Source organism: Oncorhynchus masou, chromosome 15 (genome assembly GCF_036934945.1).
Source record: "Oncorhynchus masou masou isolate Uvic2021 chromosome 15, UVic_Omas_1.1, whole genome shotgun sequence".
Taxonomy (NCBI): domain Eukaryota; kingdom Metazoa; phylum Chordata; class Actinopteri; order Salmoniformes; family Salmonidae; genus Oncorhynchus; species Oncorhynchus masou.
Genome location: NC_088226.1, coordinates 55357059 through 55377806, shown reverse-complemented (window position 1 = coordinate 55377806; position 20748 = coordinate 55357059). Strand labels below are relative to the sequence as shown.

At 42.5% G+C, this 20748-nt stretch overlaps 1 protein-coding gene across 1 annotated transcript in view; it reads right to left on the bottom strand.

Moving 5' to 3' along the window:
- Positions 1–9879: 9879 nt before the first annotated feature.
- LOC135556483 (endophilin-A2-like) overlaps positions 9880–20748 on the bottom strand; it is a 31157-nt gene continuing 20288 nt past the window's right edge. The window contains exon 9 of the mRNA XM_064989722.1: positions 9880–12539. Coding sequence (XP_064845794.1) covers positions 12346–12539 — 194 coding nt within the window. The 3' untranslated portion in view covers positions 9880–12345. The remainder of the gene's footprint in view (positions 12540–20748) is intronic.

The window sequence follows — 20748 nt, the reverse complement described above, 5'->3', positions numbered from 1 at the left end:
CTATGCGGATGACACACAGCTGTACATTTCAATGAAACTTGGTGAAGCCCCAAATTGCCCTCGCTAGAAGCCTGTGTTTCAGACATAAGGAAGTGGATGGCTGCAAACTTTCTACTTTTAAACTTGGACAAAACAGAGATGCTTGTTCTAGGTCCCAAGAAACAAAGAGATCTTCTGTTGAATCTGACAATTAATCTTAATGGTTGTACAGTCGTCTCAAATAAAACTGTGAAGGACCTTGGCGTTACTCTGGACCCTGATCTCTCTTTTGACGAACATATCAAGATTGTTTCAAGGACAGCTTTTTTCCATCTACGTAACATTGCAAAAATGAGAAACTTTCTGTCCAAAAATGACGCAGAAAAATTAATCCATGCTTTTTTTACTTCTAGGTTCGACTACTGCAATGCTCTACTTTCCGGCTACCTGGATAAAGCACTAAATAAGCTTCAGTTAGTGCTAAATACGGCTGCTAGAATCCTGACTAGAACCAAAGAATTTGATCATATTACTCCAGTGCTAGCCTCCCTACACTGGCTTCCTGTCAAGGCAATGGCTGATTTCAAGGTTTTACTGCTAACCTACAAAGCATGACATGGGCTTCCTCCTACCTATCTCTCTGATTTGGTCCTGCCGTACATACTTACGCGTACGCTACGGTCACAAGACACAGGCCTCCTAATTGTCCCTAGAATTTCTAAGCAAACAGCTTGAGGCAGGGCTTTCTCCTATACAGCTCCATTTTTATGGAATGGTTTGCTTACCCATGTGAGAGACGCAAACTCGGTCTTCAACCAAGTCTTGACTGAAGACTCATCACTTCAGTAGGTCATATGATAGAGTGTAGTCTGGCCCAGGAGTGTGAAGGTGAACGGAAAGGCTCTGGAGCAACGAACCGCCCTTGCTGTCTCTGCCTGGCCGGTTCCCTTCTTTCCACTGGGATTTTCTGCCTCTAACCATATTAGAGGGGCTGAGTCACTGGCTTACTGGTGCTCTTCCATGCCATCCCTAGGAGGGGTGCGTCACTTGAGTGGGTTGAGTCACTGATGTGATCTTCCTGTCTGGGTTGGCGGCCCCCCTTGGGTTGTGCCGTGGCGGAGATCTTTGTGGGCTATACTCGGCCTTGTCTCAGGATGGTAAGTTGGTGGTTGAAGATATCCCTCTAGTAGTGTGGGGGTTGTGCTTTGGCAAAGTGGGTGGGGTTATATCCTTCCTGTTTGGCCCTGTCCGGGGGTATCATCGGATGGGGCCACAGTGTCTCCTGACCCCTCCTAGCTTAGCCTCCAGTATTTATGCTTCAGTAGTTTATGTGTCGGGTGGCTAGGGTCAGTTTGTTATATCTGGAGTACTTCTCCTGTCTTATCCGGTGTCCTGTGTGAATTTAAGTATGCTCTAATTCTCTCTTTCTTTCTCTCTCTCTCTGGCAGGAGCTGAGCCCTAGGACTACCTGGCATGATGACTCCTTGCTGTTCCCAGTCCACCTGGCCGTGCTGCTGCTCCAGTTTCAACTGTTCTGCCTGTGATTATTATTATTTGACCATGCTGGTCATTTATGAACATTTGAACATCTTGGCCATGTTCTGTTATAATCTCCACCCGGCACAGCCAGAAGAGGTGTCACGGCTTTCGTCTGTAGAAGGAGAGGCGGACCAAAATGCAGCGTGGTTGTTATTCATTTTACTTTAATAAAGAAAACTGTACACGAATAAACTAACAAAACAACAAATGTGCAAAAACCTAAAACAGTCCTATCTGGTGCAAAACACAGAGACAGGAACAATCACCCACAAACACACAGTGAAACCCAGGCTACCTAAATATGGTTCCCAATCAGAGACAATGACTAACACCTGCCTCTGATTGAGAACCATTTCAAGCCAGACATAGAAATAGACAAACAAGACATCCAACATAGAATGCCCACTCAGATCACACCCTGACCATCCAAAACATAGAAACATACAAAGTAAACTATGGTCAGGGTGTGACAAGAGGACTGACCACCCCTCATAACCTGGTTCCTCTCTAGGTTTCTTCCTAGGTTTTGGCCTTTCTAGGGAGTTTTTCCTAGCCACCGTGCTTCTACACCCGCATTGCTTGCTGTTTGGGGTTTTAGGCTGGGTTTCTGTACAGTACTTTGAGATATCAGGGCTATATAAATAATTTGATTTGATTAGATGCGTGGGACTGGAAGAGGAAATTCTCTAGTGGGGGATAAATATTTTATTTTTGCTTGAAGCAAAATCGAATGGGCACACTGGCCACATAGCGGCTATCTCAAAGCACCGAGCGACACTATCTTTCCGGAAGCAGGAATTGATATCTGATTCAATACTATGTAATTACTAATGGATAGATAAATATATTTTTTGACTATAACAAACGGTGTCTGATAGCGACTGAACAGCAAATAGTTTACAATGAGATAAAACCAATATGATCAAAGAAACATCGCTTTAGTTTATGGGGAGAGTGACAAGGACGGGAATGAGGGAGAAAGAAAAATGAGGAATTGACATTAAAACACCACAACACTGCAGACGCGTTCATGTTATGTTTTTGCATAATTGCATAATAGCTTGCCAGCCAGTGTGGCAAAGTGTGTTTATTGAACCCTTCTGAGCATTGATCAAAAGTGGGTGAAAAGAAAACCTCTAGCGGCTCTCAAACGCTTTCATGGAAATGGGTGAGAATAATACATGATTTGAATTAAAATGTTGAGTGAAATTCATCTCGAGGAGCAGGCCTCGAGTTGCGGATGAATAACCAATAGCCAAGAATAAAGAACAACGCGCATCCATCTTTAAATGTAATAGTGGTAATTAATACAATTAGATCAAATCAGTAGGCTACTATTTTATCCCTATATGGAATGCCTTCTGCGTTTCTTTTTTTCTTATTAACCATATAAATAGACGCTGTCTCACAAAAGCCACAACATTATTTAGGGCTATCACAAATGATCAAACGTGACAACAAATTAGCTATGTCAAACAACTTTAAATGTAACGTCCAACAGATTATTACATTTCAACATTGACAGTGATTTATGTGGGTCACTGGGTGACTTCTTGATCTCAAAGATTTCATGACCCCTATAACAAATTCAGAGGGAATCATTTGTTGGACTTCTTTTTGTGGATGAATGGCAATCTTTGGCTCTAAGAGATCACATTTCTATTGAATGGCTTACAAATGCAAAATGCTTAAAATATGTGAGTGTGTCTGTGTTCACAGACTCTGAGCCACCCTTGTCTCCACAGGTCATGGGGGAGGGAGGAGAGGAAGAGGAGGAGCATAGTCAGACCCGAGAACCCTCTCGGGTTGTGGTTCCCTGCTGAGGAGGAGAGGCATTACCCTGAGAGTGCTGCTGAAGGACAGCCTGGTAGAGCCTAGGGATGGAGTGCTGTCCATTTACTACCTGGTACTGCACCTGTAACTGATTATCATAATACATGTCCATACACAAATACACTATATGGCCAAAAGTATGTGGATACATGCTCATCAAACTTTTCAATCGAAAATCATGGCCATTAATATGGAGTTGGTCCCCTTTTGCTGCTATAACAGCCTCCACTCTTCTGGGAAGGCTTTCCACCAAATATTGGAACATTGCTGTGTGGACTTGCTTCTATTCAGCCACATGATCATTAGTGAGGTCAGGGCCTGGCGTTTAGGCCTGGCTCGCTGTCGGCTTTCCAATTCATCCCAAAGGTGTTCGATGGGGTTGAGGCAGGGCTCTGTGCAGGCCAGTCAAGTTCTTTCACATCGATCTCGACAAACCACTTCTGTATGGACCTCACTACATAATGTCGCCAGCACCAGCCTAAAGTTGCATCCTTCCCTCCCTCCCTCGGGTAAAAAGTTTTTAGGCGACCTGTTTAACGATGGGAAGATCTGCTGGGTGGTATATTTGTGCTTATCCCAGCCTGTCTCAATAATGCATATAATGCATATAAGTAAGCGTCAACAATTAAACACATACTGTATATCAACAGGGGTCCACACACGTTGGTGGGATTATCAGCTTTCTCAGCCATCAAGAGATTCCAGCCTTTCAATGTGCTGTATGCAGCAACATGATGCTTCTCATGGTAAGTCATACAGTGGTAGTAAGATAAGAAATGTAAAACTACAGTTTGAGTCCGTTGTAGTGGGGGAAAATGACAGATGTATGATCGTGTGTCCTCAGGATTTCCACTGTCACCTGACCACCAGTGAGGTGGTGGGCTACCTCGGAGGACGATAGGACACTAACACACAACGTGAGTATTTCCTTTAAAAGCAGAGACAGTGAGCAATGTCAGAAGTATGACATTGCATTCCCCAGGCTCTGGCATTACAGTAATGATCTTCAACATGTATGACCTCTGTTGTTGTGCCCTTTTGCTTGCAGTTTAAGAGCATTTCCCTGTCGCAGATAGAGATTGGGCCTTTGCTGTTGAGGAAGAGGTAAGCCAGAGTAACACTGATAATATCAGGACATGGAACAGCACACGCCAAGTCCACAGTATGATACAGATGTTTGTGTGAAAAACAATCAATGACCTTTCAGATCTGCCAGAATCTGTTCATGCGAGGTCTGTCAGGTAAACATCTATAACACCAACTTATCACTATTCTACCATCCACAGCAAATGCCCAATGACCATGGCATCCCTGTGGTGGTGGTGGTGGTGGTGGGGACCTATGTATGAGATGAGATGGTATTGTCTGTAAACTTAGTTATCATCATAGTAACCATACCTATGCAAATTCATTAAAATTGTAGACCATTGGCCATTTTGTAATTGTGTTCTTCTTACTGTATTCAATTATTGTTCCACAGATGCTGCTGGTGGACTTCTACAGGGCAGCTCCTGACCTGGTACAGTTCCATCAGTTCTGGTGTCCTGATACCATCATGACAAAATCAAGGTCTGTGAAACATAAGCCATTTACAACAGGAAACTGCTATGTAACATGAGTAGCATAGATTCCACACCATGTTAATCACTTAGGGCCGGATGCTAACTTGTGATCTGCGCATGATACCCAAATTATCTCACATCTCTCATTGACATCGATACATTTGCGTGAAGTTCGAGTCATGCATGTTATCTCCAGTTAGGAATTGTCCCTCAGAGATTTCCTCCTCACTTGTTTGGTTTCGCTCCCCCTCTCTGTCCCCCAGGGCTCTCTGAGAGGCCACACACCCAAAGACCAGACCTACTCTCAGATCCTGGAGCTCATCTACAACCAAGTCATCAACACACACTAAGGTGGAAGAGAAACAATTTGTGTATAATGCATTGATCTCAAATGAAAATCTCAAAATGACACCCTATTCCCCATACTATAGTGCACTACTTTTGTAGGGAATAGGGTCTACACAGATAATAGGTTGTCATTTCTGTCCTTTGTCTGTGGTCTTACAACTGCTGCCATGGCCTCAGGCATACTGTAAGCTGAATATGCACTGGCCTGAAGGAGGAGATGGTGACTCCAGAGTCCGGAGGGTGAGTGTACTGGTCTCCATGGCCTTTTCTGACTGTGAGGTCTGTATAACTGACAATGTTTGTACAGTATAACGTGATGCTTTGTGTGCTGTGAATGTGTTCCCTAGCGTCTGCTGCCAGTGCTTGGCATCAGACTGTTGTTACAGAAGTCGACATGGAAATAAGGGTCTTCCTCTTCTCTATTACCTGTGATATATTTATCGAAACTGTGGTCTGTGACATGTGGAAGTACTGATATGAGAACAATGCCTTGAACCTGCTAAATACACAGAACAGGATGGCACACTGACATGGCAGCTCTGCTTCAAGCTCCTAAGCAACTTTGCATCACAAGCATTTTGCTTCATCTGCTAAATATGTGTATGTTACCAGTGTGTATGTTACCAATACAATTAGATTAAAAACACATAGTGGAACTACTTCTGTGTTTCTGTAATAGTAGTAGATTCTTGTTTTTTTTGCAGTCATTAACCATGTTTCCATCTACAGTTTTATGCTAGTGAAGTCATATGAACAAAAATCACTACAGCTGTGATGGAAACAGGAAGTTTGAGTACAATTTAATAAATGCAGACAAATAATTTGTTCGTTTTACATGGCGGGATCTTTTTGTGTTGGTAAAGTTGATTATGCGAGAAATGGAAACGACTCAATACGCAAATATTGATGTAATGACCATCACATCGAAGTCAACTTGGAGTCACGCGATGATATGGTGTGTGGCCTTCCCACTACAACTCTGGAAACTATGCAGTTTATTAGGCTACAGATTAAATAAATGATGATGAACTTCACAGGCTGTTGACAGTGCAAGGTGATGAGCTTTCTGCTCCTTTCCAATAAATATTGAGGGTCTTATTCTGGTGACACAATGAGCAATGCTTGATTGCCTTTTGACAAATATAAATATTTTTGCTCTTATCCATAATAATGTAGACTAGCCTACCAGCACAGCCTACCTCAGCATCCCTACTCTACTTCCCACAGCTATGGGTCCACCAGCTGATAAAACCAATATCTTTTGTTGTTGAAAAGATATTTCTCAAAAACTTAGATGGTACAATGATTCCCTACACTATTCAGTGCTTGTTTTCTCACAAACTGAAATCGAGTGAACGGTGTAGAATTTTAGCAACCAGGAAATTACAGTGCGATTTCCACAACCTTTTTTGAGAGTTATTTAAGATACTCTTCAGGGTTTCAGACGTTTTCGGAAAATGGGCAGGGTCTGCGCTGTCTTAATTATAGGGGGAAGCTTGTTCCACCATTGGGGAGCCAGGACAGAGAAGAGCTTTGACTGGGCTGAGCGGGAGTTGCCCTCCTGTAGGGGTGCAAGGGCCAAGAGACCAGAGGTGGCGGAACAGAGTGCTCGGGTTGGGATGTAGGATTTGAGCATAGTCTGAAGGTAGGGAGGGGCAGTTCTCGTTGCTGCTCCGAGTGAGTAAACCACCACTGCCTGTATTATTGGCCAATTTTTTTATTTCACCTTTATTTAACCAGTTAGGCTAGTTGAGAACAAGTTCTCATTTGCAACTGCGACCTTGCCAAGATAAAGCATAGCAGTGTGAACAGACAACACAGAGTTACACATGGAGTAAACAATTAACAACTCAATAACACAGAAAAAAAGAGAGTCTATATACATTGTGTGCAAAAGGCAATGTGCAATCATTGGAAAACAAATGGGACAATCTATGATTAAGACTATCCTACCAATGGGACATTAAAAACAGTAATATATTATGTTTCACCAAGACTTGGCTGATCGACGACACGCATAATATAGAGCTGGCTGGTTTCTCCGTGTTTCGGCAGGACAGAGCAGCTACGTCTGGTAAGATGAGGGGCGGGGGTGTGTGTCTATTTGTCAATATCTGCTGGTGCGCGATGTCTAATATTAAAGAAGTCTCGAGTTTTTGCTTCGCTTGAGGTAGAATACCTCACGATAAGCTGTAGACCACACTATCTACCAATAGAGTTCTCATCTATATTATTCATAGCCGTCTATTTACCACCAAAAACCGATGCTGGCACTAAGACCGCACTCAAAGAGCTGTATAAGACCATAAGCAAACAAGAAAATGCTCATCCAGAAGCGGCGCTCCTAGTGGCCGGAGACTTTAATGCAGGCAAACCTAAATCAGTTTTACCTCATTTCTACAAGCATGTCACATGTACAACCAGAGGGAAAAAAACTAGACCACCTCTACTCCACACACAGAGACGCATACAAAACTCTCCCTTTCCCTCGATTTGGCAAATCTGACCATAATTCTATCCTCCTGATTCCTGCTTACAAGCAAAAACTAAAGCAGAAAGTACCAGTGACTCCTTCAATGCGGAAGTGGTCAGATGATGCGGATGCTACGCTACAGGACTGTTTTGCTAGCACAGATTGGAATATGTTCTGGGATTCATCCAATGGCATTGAGGAGTATACCACCTCAGTCACCGGCTTCATCAATAAGTGCATCGACTACGTCGTCCCCACAGTGACCGTACGTACATTTCCCTTCCAGAAGCCATGGAGTACAGGCAACATCCACAAGGAGTGGGACACTAATCCGGACGCTTATAAGAAATCCCACTATGCCCTCAGACGAACTATCTTTCTCACCTAGACAAAAGGAACACCTATGTGAGAATGCGGTTCACTGACTACAGCTCAGCGGTCAACATCATAGTGCCCGCCCACAAAGGTTATCACTAAGCTAAGGACCCTGGGACTAAACACCTCCCTCTGCAACTGGGTCCTGGACTTCCTGACGGGCCACCCCCAGGTGGTAAGGGTACAACAACATATCTGCCACGCCGATCCTTGACACTGGGGCCCCTCAGGGGTGCGTGCTTAGTCCCCTCCTGTACTCCCTGATCATCCACGACTGCGTGGCCAAGCACGACTCCAACACCATCATTAAGGTTGCTGACGACTAAACAGTGGTAGGCCTGATCACCGACAATGATGAGACAGCCTATATGGAGGAGGTCAGAGAACTGGCAGTGTGGTGCCAGGACAACAATCTCTCTCTCAATGTGAGCAAGACAAAGGAGCTGATTGTGGACTATAGGAAAAGGAGGGCCGAACAGGCCCTCATTAACATCGACAGGACTGAAGTGGAGTGGGTCGAGAGTTTCAAGTTCCTTGGTGTCCCCATCACCAACAAACTATCATGGTCCAAACACACCAAGATAGTCGTGAAGAAGGCTTGACAACACCTTTTCTCCCTCAAGAGACTGAAAAGATTTGGCATAGGTCCCCAGATCCTCAAAAAGTTCTAAAGCTGCACCACCGAGCACATCCTGACCGGTTGCATCACCGCCTGGTATAGCATGACGTAAGGCGCGACAGAGGTACTGGGCTATACATGCTACCATCACTGGGGCCAAGCTTCCTGACATCCAGGACCTATATACTAGTGGTGTCAGAGGAAATGGTGTGCAATTAAGAGGATGGCCCAAAAAATGGCCAGACTCCAGTCACCCATGTCATAGACTGTTCTCTCTGCTACTGCACGGCAAGCAGTACCAGAGTGTCTAAGACTGCTGAACAACTAATCAAATGGCCACCCGGACTATTTACATTGACCCCCTGTACTACCTGTTCACCCACTACTGCGTGGCCAAGCTCGACAACAACACCATCATTACGTTTGCTGACGACACCAGTGTTTTTACACTGCTGCTACTTGCTGTTTATTATCTGTGCATAGTCACTTTACAAATGACCTCGACTAACCTGTACCCCCGCACATTGACTCGGTACCGGTACCCTCTGTATATATAGCCTCGTTATTGTTATGTATATTTGTTACTTTTTGATTGATTTGATTTTTTTCTTTAGTTCATTTAGTAAATATTTATTGAACTATTTATTGAACTGTATTGTTAGTTAAGGGCTTGTAAGTAAGCATTTCACGGTAAGGTTTATGCGGATTTTAAAATATTTGCATGAAAATCTGACGCCAATTGAATGGAAACCTAGCTATAGACAGAATTAATTGCACACCATTTACAATCATAGAATATCATCAAAAGTAAAATCCTGATCTAGCACAATATTTGTAATAAAATACAATGTTAAAATATGCAATATATACACGAGACAATATATTGCATATTTTAACTTTCTATTTGATAAAACATTGTATTTCACTGTCTGCTCACTGTTAGTGTTGATGGTGCTTTGGAAAGAACTACACTGCCACCTTTTGTCCCACCAAGCTACTGAACATTTCCATCAAAAACACACAAAAAAATTATCATTAGTGTAGATTCCACCTCCTCACATGCATTAACATTTTGGCAATTAAGCAGTAATAGTTTATTTACACTTATGATCAAAACAATATTTTCAAAAACAGTCCATACACAGTACAAAAATGCTTGGGTGACATTTATTTATTCAAAGACGGTAGAAGGCAGAAAACAAGAAAAAGCAAGTACAAATATGTTTTTATAATACATGACAATATATTGCAGTTAAATTTGACATACCAAAAGTAAAAAGAAAACAAAGTAAAATACATACATTTACAAGGTATTCGGTAGACCTACATGCAAAGATTAATTTAAAACATTTTTTTGTGAATGTTTTATGTAAAAAAAGTAATACCATTGAGTGCCAGAATTATCTTTTTTAGTTCAAGTGATAATTCTGGTTCTCCAACGGATTAGACAGAAATTACCCTTTTTAAAAAGTGTAGTGTGTCACAAAAGCAAGTGTACACAGCAAAGTGCCAAGGCTGGAAATGAACAGAACCCTTACTACAGAAATTCATGACCATAGTAAGTAGCTTGGTTATTTTGGTTGGTTGTAGTCTTTTCCTAATTTCTTTCCCAAAGGCACTGAAGCACCCCTAACTATAAATTATGTTTGTTTGTTTTGGACTCTTATTGGTGTGTGATCCAGTCAGCACCAGGTTGCTCTGTATCAGTCCACCACTGCACTCTGTCATTGAAATGAACAGAACCCAGGCCTGTAAACGTATGGGAGAGCTCTAACACCAGAGAGGAGGTGATGTGAGAGACAGAGGAGGGTGGTGGATGGAGGGAGCAGGCTGGAAGAGAGAATAGTAGCTAAAGTTAGCCTGGACCTCAACACCGAGGGGAGAGAAATATGTGAATGAAAAAGTGCACTGCAGCATGTGTGACTCAATCATATCCACAAATATCAATCATGGAGGGTCTTTAAGCTCTGACAGTATGCATCTTGGTAGCAGGGGCTTTTCCTAACAGAACCATCATCACAAATAAAATAACCATTTTTTCCCCTTCAGTTTCCCAGTCATTTCCTCATTCAGTATTTACTATATTTGACACCGTACGCAGTCCTGTCCAGCAGCACACACCAACCCCTCCTCCTACGAGACCCGGGGAGAAGTGTGATAACCAACGAAGAAGTAAATAATACTTAATACAGACGTGAATGAATGAGATTTCCTGATCCTAAAGAACTTCACAGTCTCACACACGCATCTGAATAGAGTCCCACATTTATGTGCACTATGTGGGAGACAGACGGAGACACTGCCAGCAGCGTTGTTGTCTATGGATGTACAAGCTGAGGTTCTAAGGACAAGCTGAACAGACAGGCACTATGATGACACACCTAAAACCCCCACCTCACCAGATCACATATGGTTCACACACCATGTACTCTATTCTATTTGGCATTTTTAGCTGTGTTTTCTCTATTGAACAGATGGACAGACAGGAAAACTAAAAACACACAGGCCCCGAATGTTGCTAATGTCATGAAATGTCCAGTAGCCCCTGGGGAAAATGTTTTCTTATAAATGTTAACTAGACCCAAAATCAAACAGTTTTCTCCTCAGGGGCTTCAGTCTCTGACAGTCTGGGTTTGAACATCCTTTCAGTAGAGGCCTCCAACTACACATTACTTACACAGTCCCTCACACATACATCAACAATCTCATTGGAGGACCAAGGTGCAATTGAACCGTTTAGCTGTACATTAAAAAAAAACAATAAATGAGGCTTAGACCAAAACAAATCAAATGCAGACCATAGAAAAACTAAACCATATCTGAGGCCCTTCATGCTCTCCTGTGGCTCAGGCATACAGAAGGTACATCGTTTTGTAAATCAACTGACTGTAAATGGATCATTAGTACAAGGCATTGCTGTAGTTGTTTACTGAGGAGGATGGTTGTGTTAGCCTGGCCAGCAGGGGGCTTCAAGAGATGTAGTCCAGTCAAAAGCCACTATTTGCAAGGCTGTGCAGTTGCAGTGTCCGACATACTTGCCTTGTAAATAAGGTGAATATTCAGCAGAGTCCATACTAAAATGTGGGACTTGGAGAAATGCGGGATGTGTGAAATACATTTTTTGTTTTGAAACTACGAAAAATAAAAAGACAAGGCTTTACAAGTGGTATAGTTTACAGTCAGAACCAGCTAACTGCAGATGTTAATGTCTTCTGCTGCTTACAGGTACGTAACTTTACATTCAATAATAAATTGTTACCATTTAAATTTTGATACATTTAATTTGAAACTTCTATTTTCTGTAGAGATATCTGTGGTTGACAGAAAAAGTTACCTTAAAATGTTAGTCTGGTTGAGTCAGGTTCTTCATGTCTGTGTCCGAATGTCGGTCTTCCGTATTTGCTTGTAGGGCAAGGGGATCATATTCAAATCTCTTTTTATTTGAACTGGAATGTGAGAAGCCATCATTTTCCTCCTTCAAATGTGAAGATGAAACCGTGCCAAAGAGTACAGGTACGTCTGTGATGATGGTGAAGATGAGGACAAAGACTCTAGGACCTTTCCCACAGATTCAACTGGCTCCTCATTCCCTCTCTCACGTACTCTTAAGGCACTCTTTAGTTTGTCAGCGGGACGACAATCTCCACGTAGTTGAGAGGGAAAAATCCTGATTGGCCGTGCAGCATGCCTTCGTACCAGTTCTCATCGATCTGATTGGTCAGGGTGATGATATCGCCCTCCTTGAAGCCCAGCTCTCCCTCATTCTCCGGGTCAAAGTCATACAGGGCCTTACAGCATGGCTGTTCTGAAACTGAATGACAAAAAGAGGAGAAAGGAGGAGAGAGAGGGATGGAAAACAGAGAAGGTTGAAAAAGTGTACGTCATACCAGACTGTGATAGACTAATCCCATCTCTCTCTCTGTCCATCCCACCCTCCTTCTGCTGGCTAACAGAGCTGCACCATCCGATTATGGTTTTAGGTGTTCACATAACATGATTTGTTAGCTTATGGTTCACACTGTAGTTGAAGTATTAGTAGGTGTGGCTGGGTTGTGAAATTAACACACTGCAGGCTCAGACAGTGTGAGGAGTGACAGTGCTAGAAAGATGACCTGGCCCCCCATACAGCCCTGTGTTATTCTGGTCAACAAATTCATTTAAAACAGTTATTTGAATATCCTAAAAATGTAAGGTAGTCAAAGGATTAATGAGAAAAATAATATCATTAGCCTATAGAAAAATCTAATGACAGTTGAAGCTTATTAAGAAAGAAATGATCCATGCAGGCTGGGAAAATCCTTCCATGCGAGGTTGAAAACAAAATGGCCAAAAACCCATCCTCCTAGACCTATCAGAAAAACTTAAAGACAAAACATATACGTAACTATGAACAGTAGCTTATTTACAAAATATTCTAGCCTACAGTGTTGTCCTAAAATTGTTGTGGATTTCAAAATAATAAGAATGAGTTCATAGCTTAAGCCTAGGCTATTCTCCACCCGCTTTATGAGAAATCGAACAATCAATATTATTTATTGTTCTATTATTTCACGAGGCAAATAAAGCAATTATTAAGCACTTCTGAAGACGGCCGACTGCTTCTACCCAGCTCATGATAGCCTGTTCCTCATCCTTCAGTCACTGCTCCATCATGTGTGCGTCACAGAGAGACACGCTAACCTGCTCCTCCACCAGAAAGTAATATCATTTCCGCCACCTCTGCCCGGGCTGTCAACGTCTTTTGTCATGAATTGTCGCTTTCACTTCTAATTAACTTGTTTGTTTTTTTTTTGGGGGGGGGGGGGCAATAGGGGCATTCATCATTTAGCACAATGTTTTATAGGTACATACATGGCCTTCAGAAAGTACTCACACCATTTGACACTAACAGGGATGTATACAAATTTGGGCACAAAAGTTTTTTTTTTTTGTACCTATGGAAAGATTCTGGGATCTCTTATTTCAGCTCATGAAACATGTAACCAACTATGTACATGTTGCGTTCATACTTTTGTTCAGTATAGTTTGAAATTTTTTGGTACGATTCAGTTTGATTAGAGAACGAATTGCATCTACCACCCCACTATCAGATTGGGGTGGGAAAATGTAGCCAGTTCGTCTCCCCACTTTGGTGCTGAAATCACCAACACCCACCAATTAACTAGTATTTTTTTCAGATTAAGTGTTAGTAATCTGTCAATATTTATAATTTATCAGGGGTGGCAGGGTAGCCTAGTGGTTAGAGTGTTGGACTAGTAACCGGAAGGTTGAAAGTTTAAATCCCCGAGCTGACAAGGTACAAATCTGTCGTTCTGCCCCTGAACAGGCAGTTAACCCACTGTTCCTAGGCCGTCATTGTAAATAAGAATTTGTTCTTAACTGACTTGCCTAGTAAAATAAAGGTTAAAAAAATTACAAATTGGCTATGACATAGCCAATGATTATATAGCACAACTTGGACTTCACACCATCTCAAAATAAAATGGTTTGGAAGTTTACAGAGAGATCTTCTCTTCTCATGTCGGCCGTGAGATTCACAAAAGTGATGGCTCGTTATGAAATTATCAATTTAACCCTGTATATCTAAAAATGACAATATACACTGATTATTTAAAGCAAAACTACCAAAACTATTGCTGATTGTGATCCTGAACAATCAAAATAAAAATATAGTGTAAGCCAGATGAGAGTTGTGTTACCGGTAGCTTACTTTTATTCCGGTAAAACACCATTTTCAACAGCGCATAGATGTCAATAACCTAGCGAATTACATAGGTTGTCGCTCAAATAATTAAGCCTAATATCACGGAAGCCATTTTAGCATTTGAATGCTGAAGGTGCTGCGCAGATGTGAAAGATCAGGAACACCTACCGTGCGTTGGTTAGAGAGCAGTTTGAGAAGGCTACTGGTATTTGCCTGGAGTTGTTCGACACACATGCAAAATGAGATCAATGACAGTTAGATGCAGTTCGACACTGAAAGAGAGGACGCATAATGTTCGTATACATTTTCTGACCGATACATGCTACATTTGGATTGGTTTGAGGTATGTTGGATGATGCACTCCGGGACCGGTGCGGATTGTTGAATCATTACACCTCTAGTGCTAAATGCTCTGCAGTTGTGTATTTGGTTTGCAAACGTAGTAGTTATCTAGCTGGTTAGCTTCTTTCAAAATCAAGCTTCTCTTGGTAACAGCAGATAATCCCCTACTGAGTATCATAGCGTTTTTTAGCTACTTGTATAACTTTGAGCCGGGATGTCTGTCCTGCAAATAGTTTGTGTCAGAGACATATATGCATTAGCATTTAGCTAGCATTCGTTATGGGATTCTACATGTACAGGTTAGCATTGCTAACCTTTGGATTACAGAGGCTCAGTGGGGTTTGAAAATAGCGCCAATTGTGTTCAGTGCCAAAATCCGACGGTGGTACAAGGTTAGTTTAAAGGTATGACAATCTGGATACGCCCCATGCCTAGTACATAATCATGCCTAGTACATAATCACGATAGGACAAAGGTTGACATCGCCCAACCCAAGAACACATTGGCTAGGACTGGAGGGGCACAGGAAGTCCATATCTTACTCATAGGATGGATCAGAGAGCCTGTCAGTCTCAAAACACACAAATAAACACAAACACGCAAAAGTAGTGAAACCACACACTGATGGCTGTCACAATCCCAGTGACAGTGTTTTGCATCATCTCTGTGAGACCAACCCTTCTGAAGTTCTTCTGACCCTGCCCCCTCACTCACTCACTCACTCACTCACTCACTCACTCCCCTTCTGACCCTGCCCTATTCCCTCGCGCCATCCCCCTCTGACCCTGCACTGCTCCCTCTCGCCATCCCTCGATCTCACTCTGACCCTGCTCCCTCTCTCCATCCATCTCCCTCTAAGCTCAGGCAGCTCATGGCCATGGCTCTAACACCAGGCTTTTTGTCTCAAAAAATGTCCTCTTTGTACCAGGTTACCCCACAGGCAGTTGGCACAGGGCACAACACACTGGATATGGGGAGGGATCCATCACTGTTTATGGGAGAATCACTTTTATTGTGGAACACAACACATCCCATCAATCTAGGAGACATTCGGAGACACACTAACCCAAAGATGTATCATCTACAGGTTTTTTTTCTGGATCAAAATGGTGCATAGGTGGTGGGGATGTGGTCATGGGCGTGGCCAATGGTGCGGTCATCAACCTACATTTTTTTAGAGGCCCTCCTGTTGGCAGCAGTGACGAATTAGGTTGTTTTAAAGCTTTCCCTCGATCCTGACTAGTCTCCCAGTCCTTGCCGCTGAAAAACATCTCCACTGCATGATTCTGCCACCACCATGCTTCACCGTAGTGATGGTTTCAAGATTCCTCCAGACATGTCACTTGTCATTTAGGCCAAAAAGTTACATCTTGGTTTCATCAGACCAGAGAATCTTGTTGTCCATGGTCTGAGAGTTCTTTAGGTGCCTTTTGGCAAACTCCAAGCAGGTTGTCATGTGCCTTTTACTGGGGAGTGGCTTCTGTCTGGCCAGTCTACAATAAAGGTCTAATTGGTGGAGCGTTGCAGAGATGGTTGTCCTTCTGGAAGGTTCTCCCATCTCCACAGAGGAACTGGAGCTCTGTTAGAGTGACCATCGGGTTCTTGATCACCTCCCTGGCCAAGGCCCTTCTCCCCCGATTGCTCAGTTTGGCAGGGCGGCCAGCTCTAGGAATATTCTTGGTGGTACCAAACATCGTCCATTTAAGAATAATGGAGGCCACTGTGTTCTTGGGGACCTTAAATGCTGCAGAAATGTCTTGGTACCCTTCCTCAGATGTGTGCCTCAACCTCATGGCTTGGTTTTTGCTCTGACATGCACTATCAACTGTAAGACCTTATACCAACTTGTAAGTCGCTCTGGATAAGAGCGTCTGCTAAATGTCTTAAATGTAAATGTAAATATTGACAGGTGTGTGGCTTTCCAAATCATATCCAATTAACCTTCCGGTTACAAGTCCAACGCTCTAACCACTAGGCTACCCTGCCGCCCCGGCAGCCTACATTTTAGTATAAGGCTGTAACATAACAAAATGTGGAAAAAGTAAAAAAGGTCTGAATACTTTCCAAAGGCACTGTATGTATGTATGTATGTATGTATGTATGTATGTATGTATGTATGTATGTATGTATGTATGTGTGTGTGTGTGATGTATGTATGTAAAGTAGGGCAAAAAAGTATTTAGTCAGCCACAAATTGTAGGATTTTTAATGAATTTATTTGCAAATTATGGTGGAAAATAAGTATTTGGTCACCTACAAACAAGCAAGATTTCTGGCTCTCACAGACCTGTAACTTCTTCTATAAGATGACTTCTTCTTTGTCCTCCACTCGTTACCTGTATTAATGGCACCTGTTTGAACTTGTTATCAGTATAAAAGACACCTGTCCACAACCTCAAACAGTCACACTCCAAACTCCACTATGGCCAAGACCAAAGAGCGGTCAAAGGACACCAGAAACTAAATTGTAGACCTGCACCAGGCTGGGAAGACTGAATCTGCAATAGGTAAGCAGCTTGGTTTGAAGAAATCAACTGTGGGAGCAATTATTAGGAAATGGGAGACATACAAGACCATTGATAATCTCCCTCGATCTGGGTCTCCACGCAAGATCTCACCCCTTGGGGTCAAAATGATCACAAGAATGGTGAGCAAAAATCCCAGAACCACACGGGGGGACCTAGTGAATGACCTGCAGAGAGCTGGGACCAAAGTAACAAAGCCTACCATCAGTAAAACCCTACGCCGCCAGGGACTCAAATTCTGCAGTGCCAGACGTGTCCCCCTGCTTAAGTCAGTACATGTCCAGGCCCGTTTGCTAGAGAGCATTTGGATGATCGGGAAGAAGATTCTCCCAATGTCATATGGTCAGATGAAACCAAAATATAAATTTTTGGTAAAAACTCAACTCGTCGTGTTTGGAGGACAAAGAATGCTGAGTTGCATCCAAAGAACACCATACCTACTGTGAAGCATGGGGGTGGAAACATCATGCTTTGGGGCTGTTTTTCTGCAAAGGGACAAGGATGACTGATCTGTGTAAAGGAAAGAATGAATGGGGCCATGTATCGTGAGATTTTGAGTGAAAACCTCCTTCCATCAGCAAGGGCATTGAAGATAAAACGTGGCTGGGTCTTTCAGCATGACAATGATCCCAAACACACCGCCAGGGGAACGAAGGAGTGGCTTCCTAAGAAGCATTTCAAAGGTCCTGGAGTGGCCTAGCCAGTCTCCAGATCTCAACCCCATAGAAAATCTTTGGAGGAAGTTGAAAGTCCGTGTTGCCCAGCAAACAGCCCCAAAACATCACTGCTCTAGAGGAGATCTGCATGGAGGAATGGGCCAAAATACCAGCAACAGTGTGTGAAAACCTTGTGAAGACTTACAGAAAACGTTTGACCTCTGTCATTGCCAACAAAGGGTATATAACAAAGTATTGAGATAAACTTTTGTTATTGACCAAATACTTATTTTCCACCATAATTTGCAAATAAATTCATAAAAAATCCTACAATCTGATTTTCTAGATTTTTTTCTTCGAATTTTGTCTGTCATAGTTGAAGTGTACCTACGATGAAAATTACAGGCCTCTCATCTTTGTGTGTGTGTGTGTGTGTGTTGTGATGTGATGTATGTATGCATGCATGTATGTATGTACAGTGCCTTGCGAAAGTATTCGGCCCCCTTGAACTTTGCGACCTTTTACCACATTTCAGGCTTCAAACATAAAGATATAAAACTGTATTTTTTTGTGAAGAATCAACAACAAGTGGGACACAATCATGAAGTGGAACGACATTTATTGGATATTTCAAACTTTTTTAACAAATCAAAAACTGAAAAATTGGGCGTGCAAAATTATTCAGCCCCTTTACTTTCAGTGCAGCAAACTCTCTCTCTGAATGATCCAATGTTGACCTAAATGACTAATGATGATGAATACAATCCACCTGTGTGTAATCAAGTCTCCGTATAAATGCACCTGCACTGTGATAGTCTTAGAGGTCCGTTAAAAGCGCAGAGAGCATCATGAAGAACAAGGAACACACCAGGCAGGTCCGAGATACTGTTGTGAAGAAGTTTAAAGCCGGATTTGGATACAAAAAGATTTCCCAAGCTTTAAACATCCCAAGGAGCACTGTGCAAGCAATAATATTGAAATGGAAGGCGTATCAGACCACTGCAAATCTACCAAGACCTGGCCGTCCCTCTAAACTTTCAGCTCATAGAAGGAGAAGACTGATCAGAGATGCAGCCAAGAGGCCCATGATCACTCTGGATGAACCGCAGAGATCTACAGCTGAGGTGGGAGACTCTGTCCATAGGACAACAATCAGTCGTATATTGCACAAATCTGGCCTTTATGGAAGAGTGGCAAGAAGAAAGCCATTTCTTAAAGGAGATCCATAAAAAGTGTCGTTTAAAGTTTGCCACAAGCCACCTGGGAGACACACCAAACATGTGGAAGAAGGTGCTCTGGTCAGATGAAACCAAAATTGAACTTTTTGCAACAATGCAAAACGTTATGTTTGGTGTAAAAGCAACACAGCCCATAACCCTGAACACACCATCCCCACTGTCAAACATGGTGGTGGCAGCATCATGGTTTGGGCCTGCTTTTCTTCAGCAGGGACAGGGAAGATGGTTAAAATTGATGGGAAGATGGATAGAGCCAAATACAGGACCATTCTGGAAGAAAACCTGATGGAGTCTGCAAAAGACCTGAGACTGGGATGGAGATTTGTCTTCCAACAAGACAATGATCCAAAACATAAAGCAAAATCTACAATGGAATGGTTCAAAAATAAACATATCCAGGTGTTAGAATGGCCAAGTCAAAGTCCAGACCTGAATCCAATCGAGAATCTGTGGAAAGAACTGAAAACTGCTGTTCACAAATGCTCTCCATCCAACCTCACTGAGCTCGAGCTGTTTTGCAAGGAGGAATGGGAAAACTTTTCAGTCTCTCGATGTGCAAAACTGATAGAGACATACCCCAAGCGACTTACAGCTGTAATCGCAGCAAAAGGTGGCGCTACAAAGTATTAACTTAAGGGGGCTGAATAATTTTGCACGCCCAATTTTTCAGTTTTTGATTTGTTAAAAAAGTTTGAAATATCCAATAAATGTCGTTCCACTTCATGATTGTGTCCCACTTGTTGTTGATTCTTCACAAAAAAATAGTTTTATATCTTTATGTTTGAAGCCTGAAATGTGGCAAACGGTCGCAAAGTTCAAGGGAGCCGAATACTTTCGCAAGGCACTGTATGTATGTATGTATGTATGCATGTATGTATGTATGTATGTATGTATGTATGTATGTATGTATGTATGTATGTATGTATTTATGTATGCGCGTACAGGCACACACACACACATAGTACCAGTCAAAAGTTTGGACACCTACTCATGCAAGGGCTTTTTGTTTGACTATTTTCTGCATTGTTGAATAATAGTGAGGACATCAAAACTATGAAATAACACATGGAGTAAAAAAGTGTTAACAAATCAAAATATATTTGATATTTCTAAAAGTAGCCACCCTTGCCTTGATGACAGCTTTGCACACTCTTAGCATTCTCTCAACCTGCTTCACCTGGAATGCTTTTCCAACAATCTTGAAGGAGTTCCCAAATATGCTGAGCACTTGTTGGCTGCAAACCATCTCAATTGGGTTGAGGTTGGGTGATTGTGGAGGTCAGGTCATCGAATGCAGCACTCAATCATCACTCTCCTTCTTGGTCAAATAGCCCTTACACAGCCTGGAGGTGTGTTGGGTCATTATTGTGTTGAAAAACAAATTATAATCCCACATACCACCCTGCATCCCACTGCTGGCTTGCTTCTAAAGGGTTGGTCCCTGGATGGGAGACCAGATGCTGCTGAGGGCCAGTAGGAGGCACCCTTCCTCTGGTAAAAAATAAACAAATATCCCAATGCCCCAGGGCAGTGATTGGGGACATTGCCCTGTGTA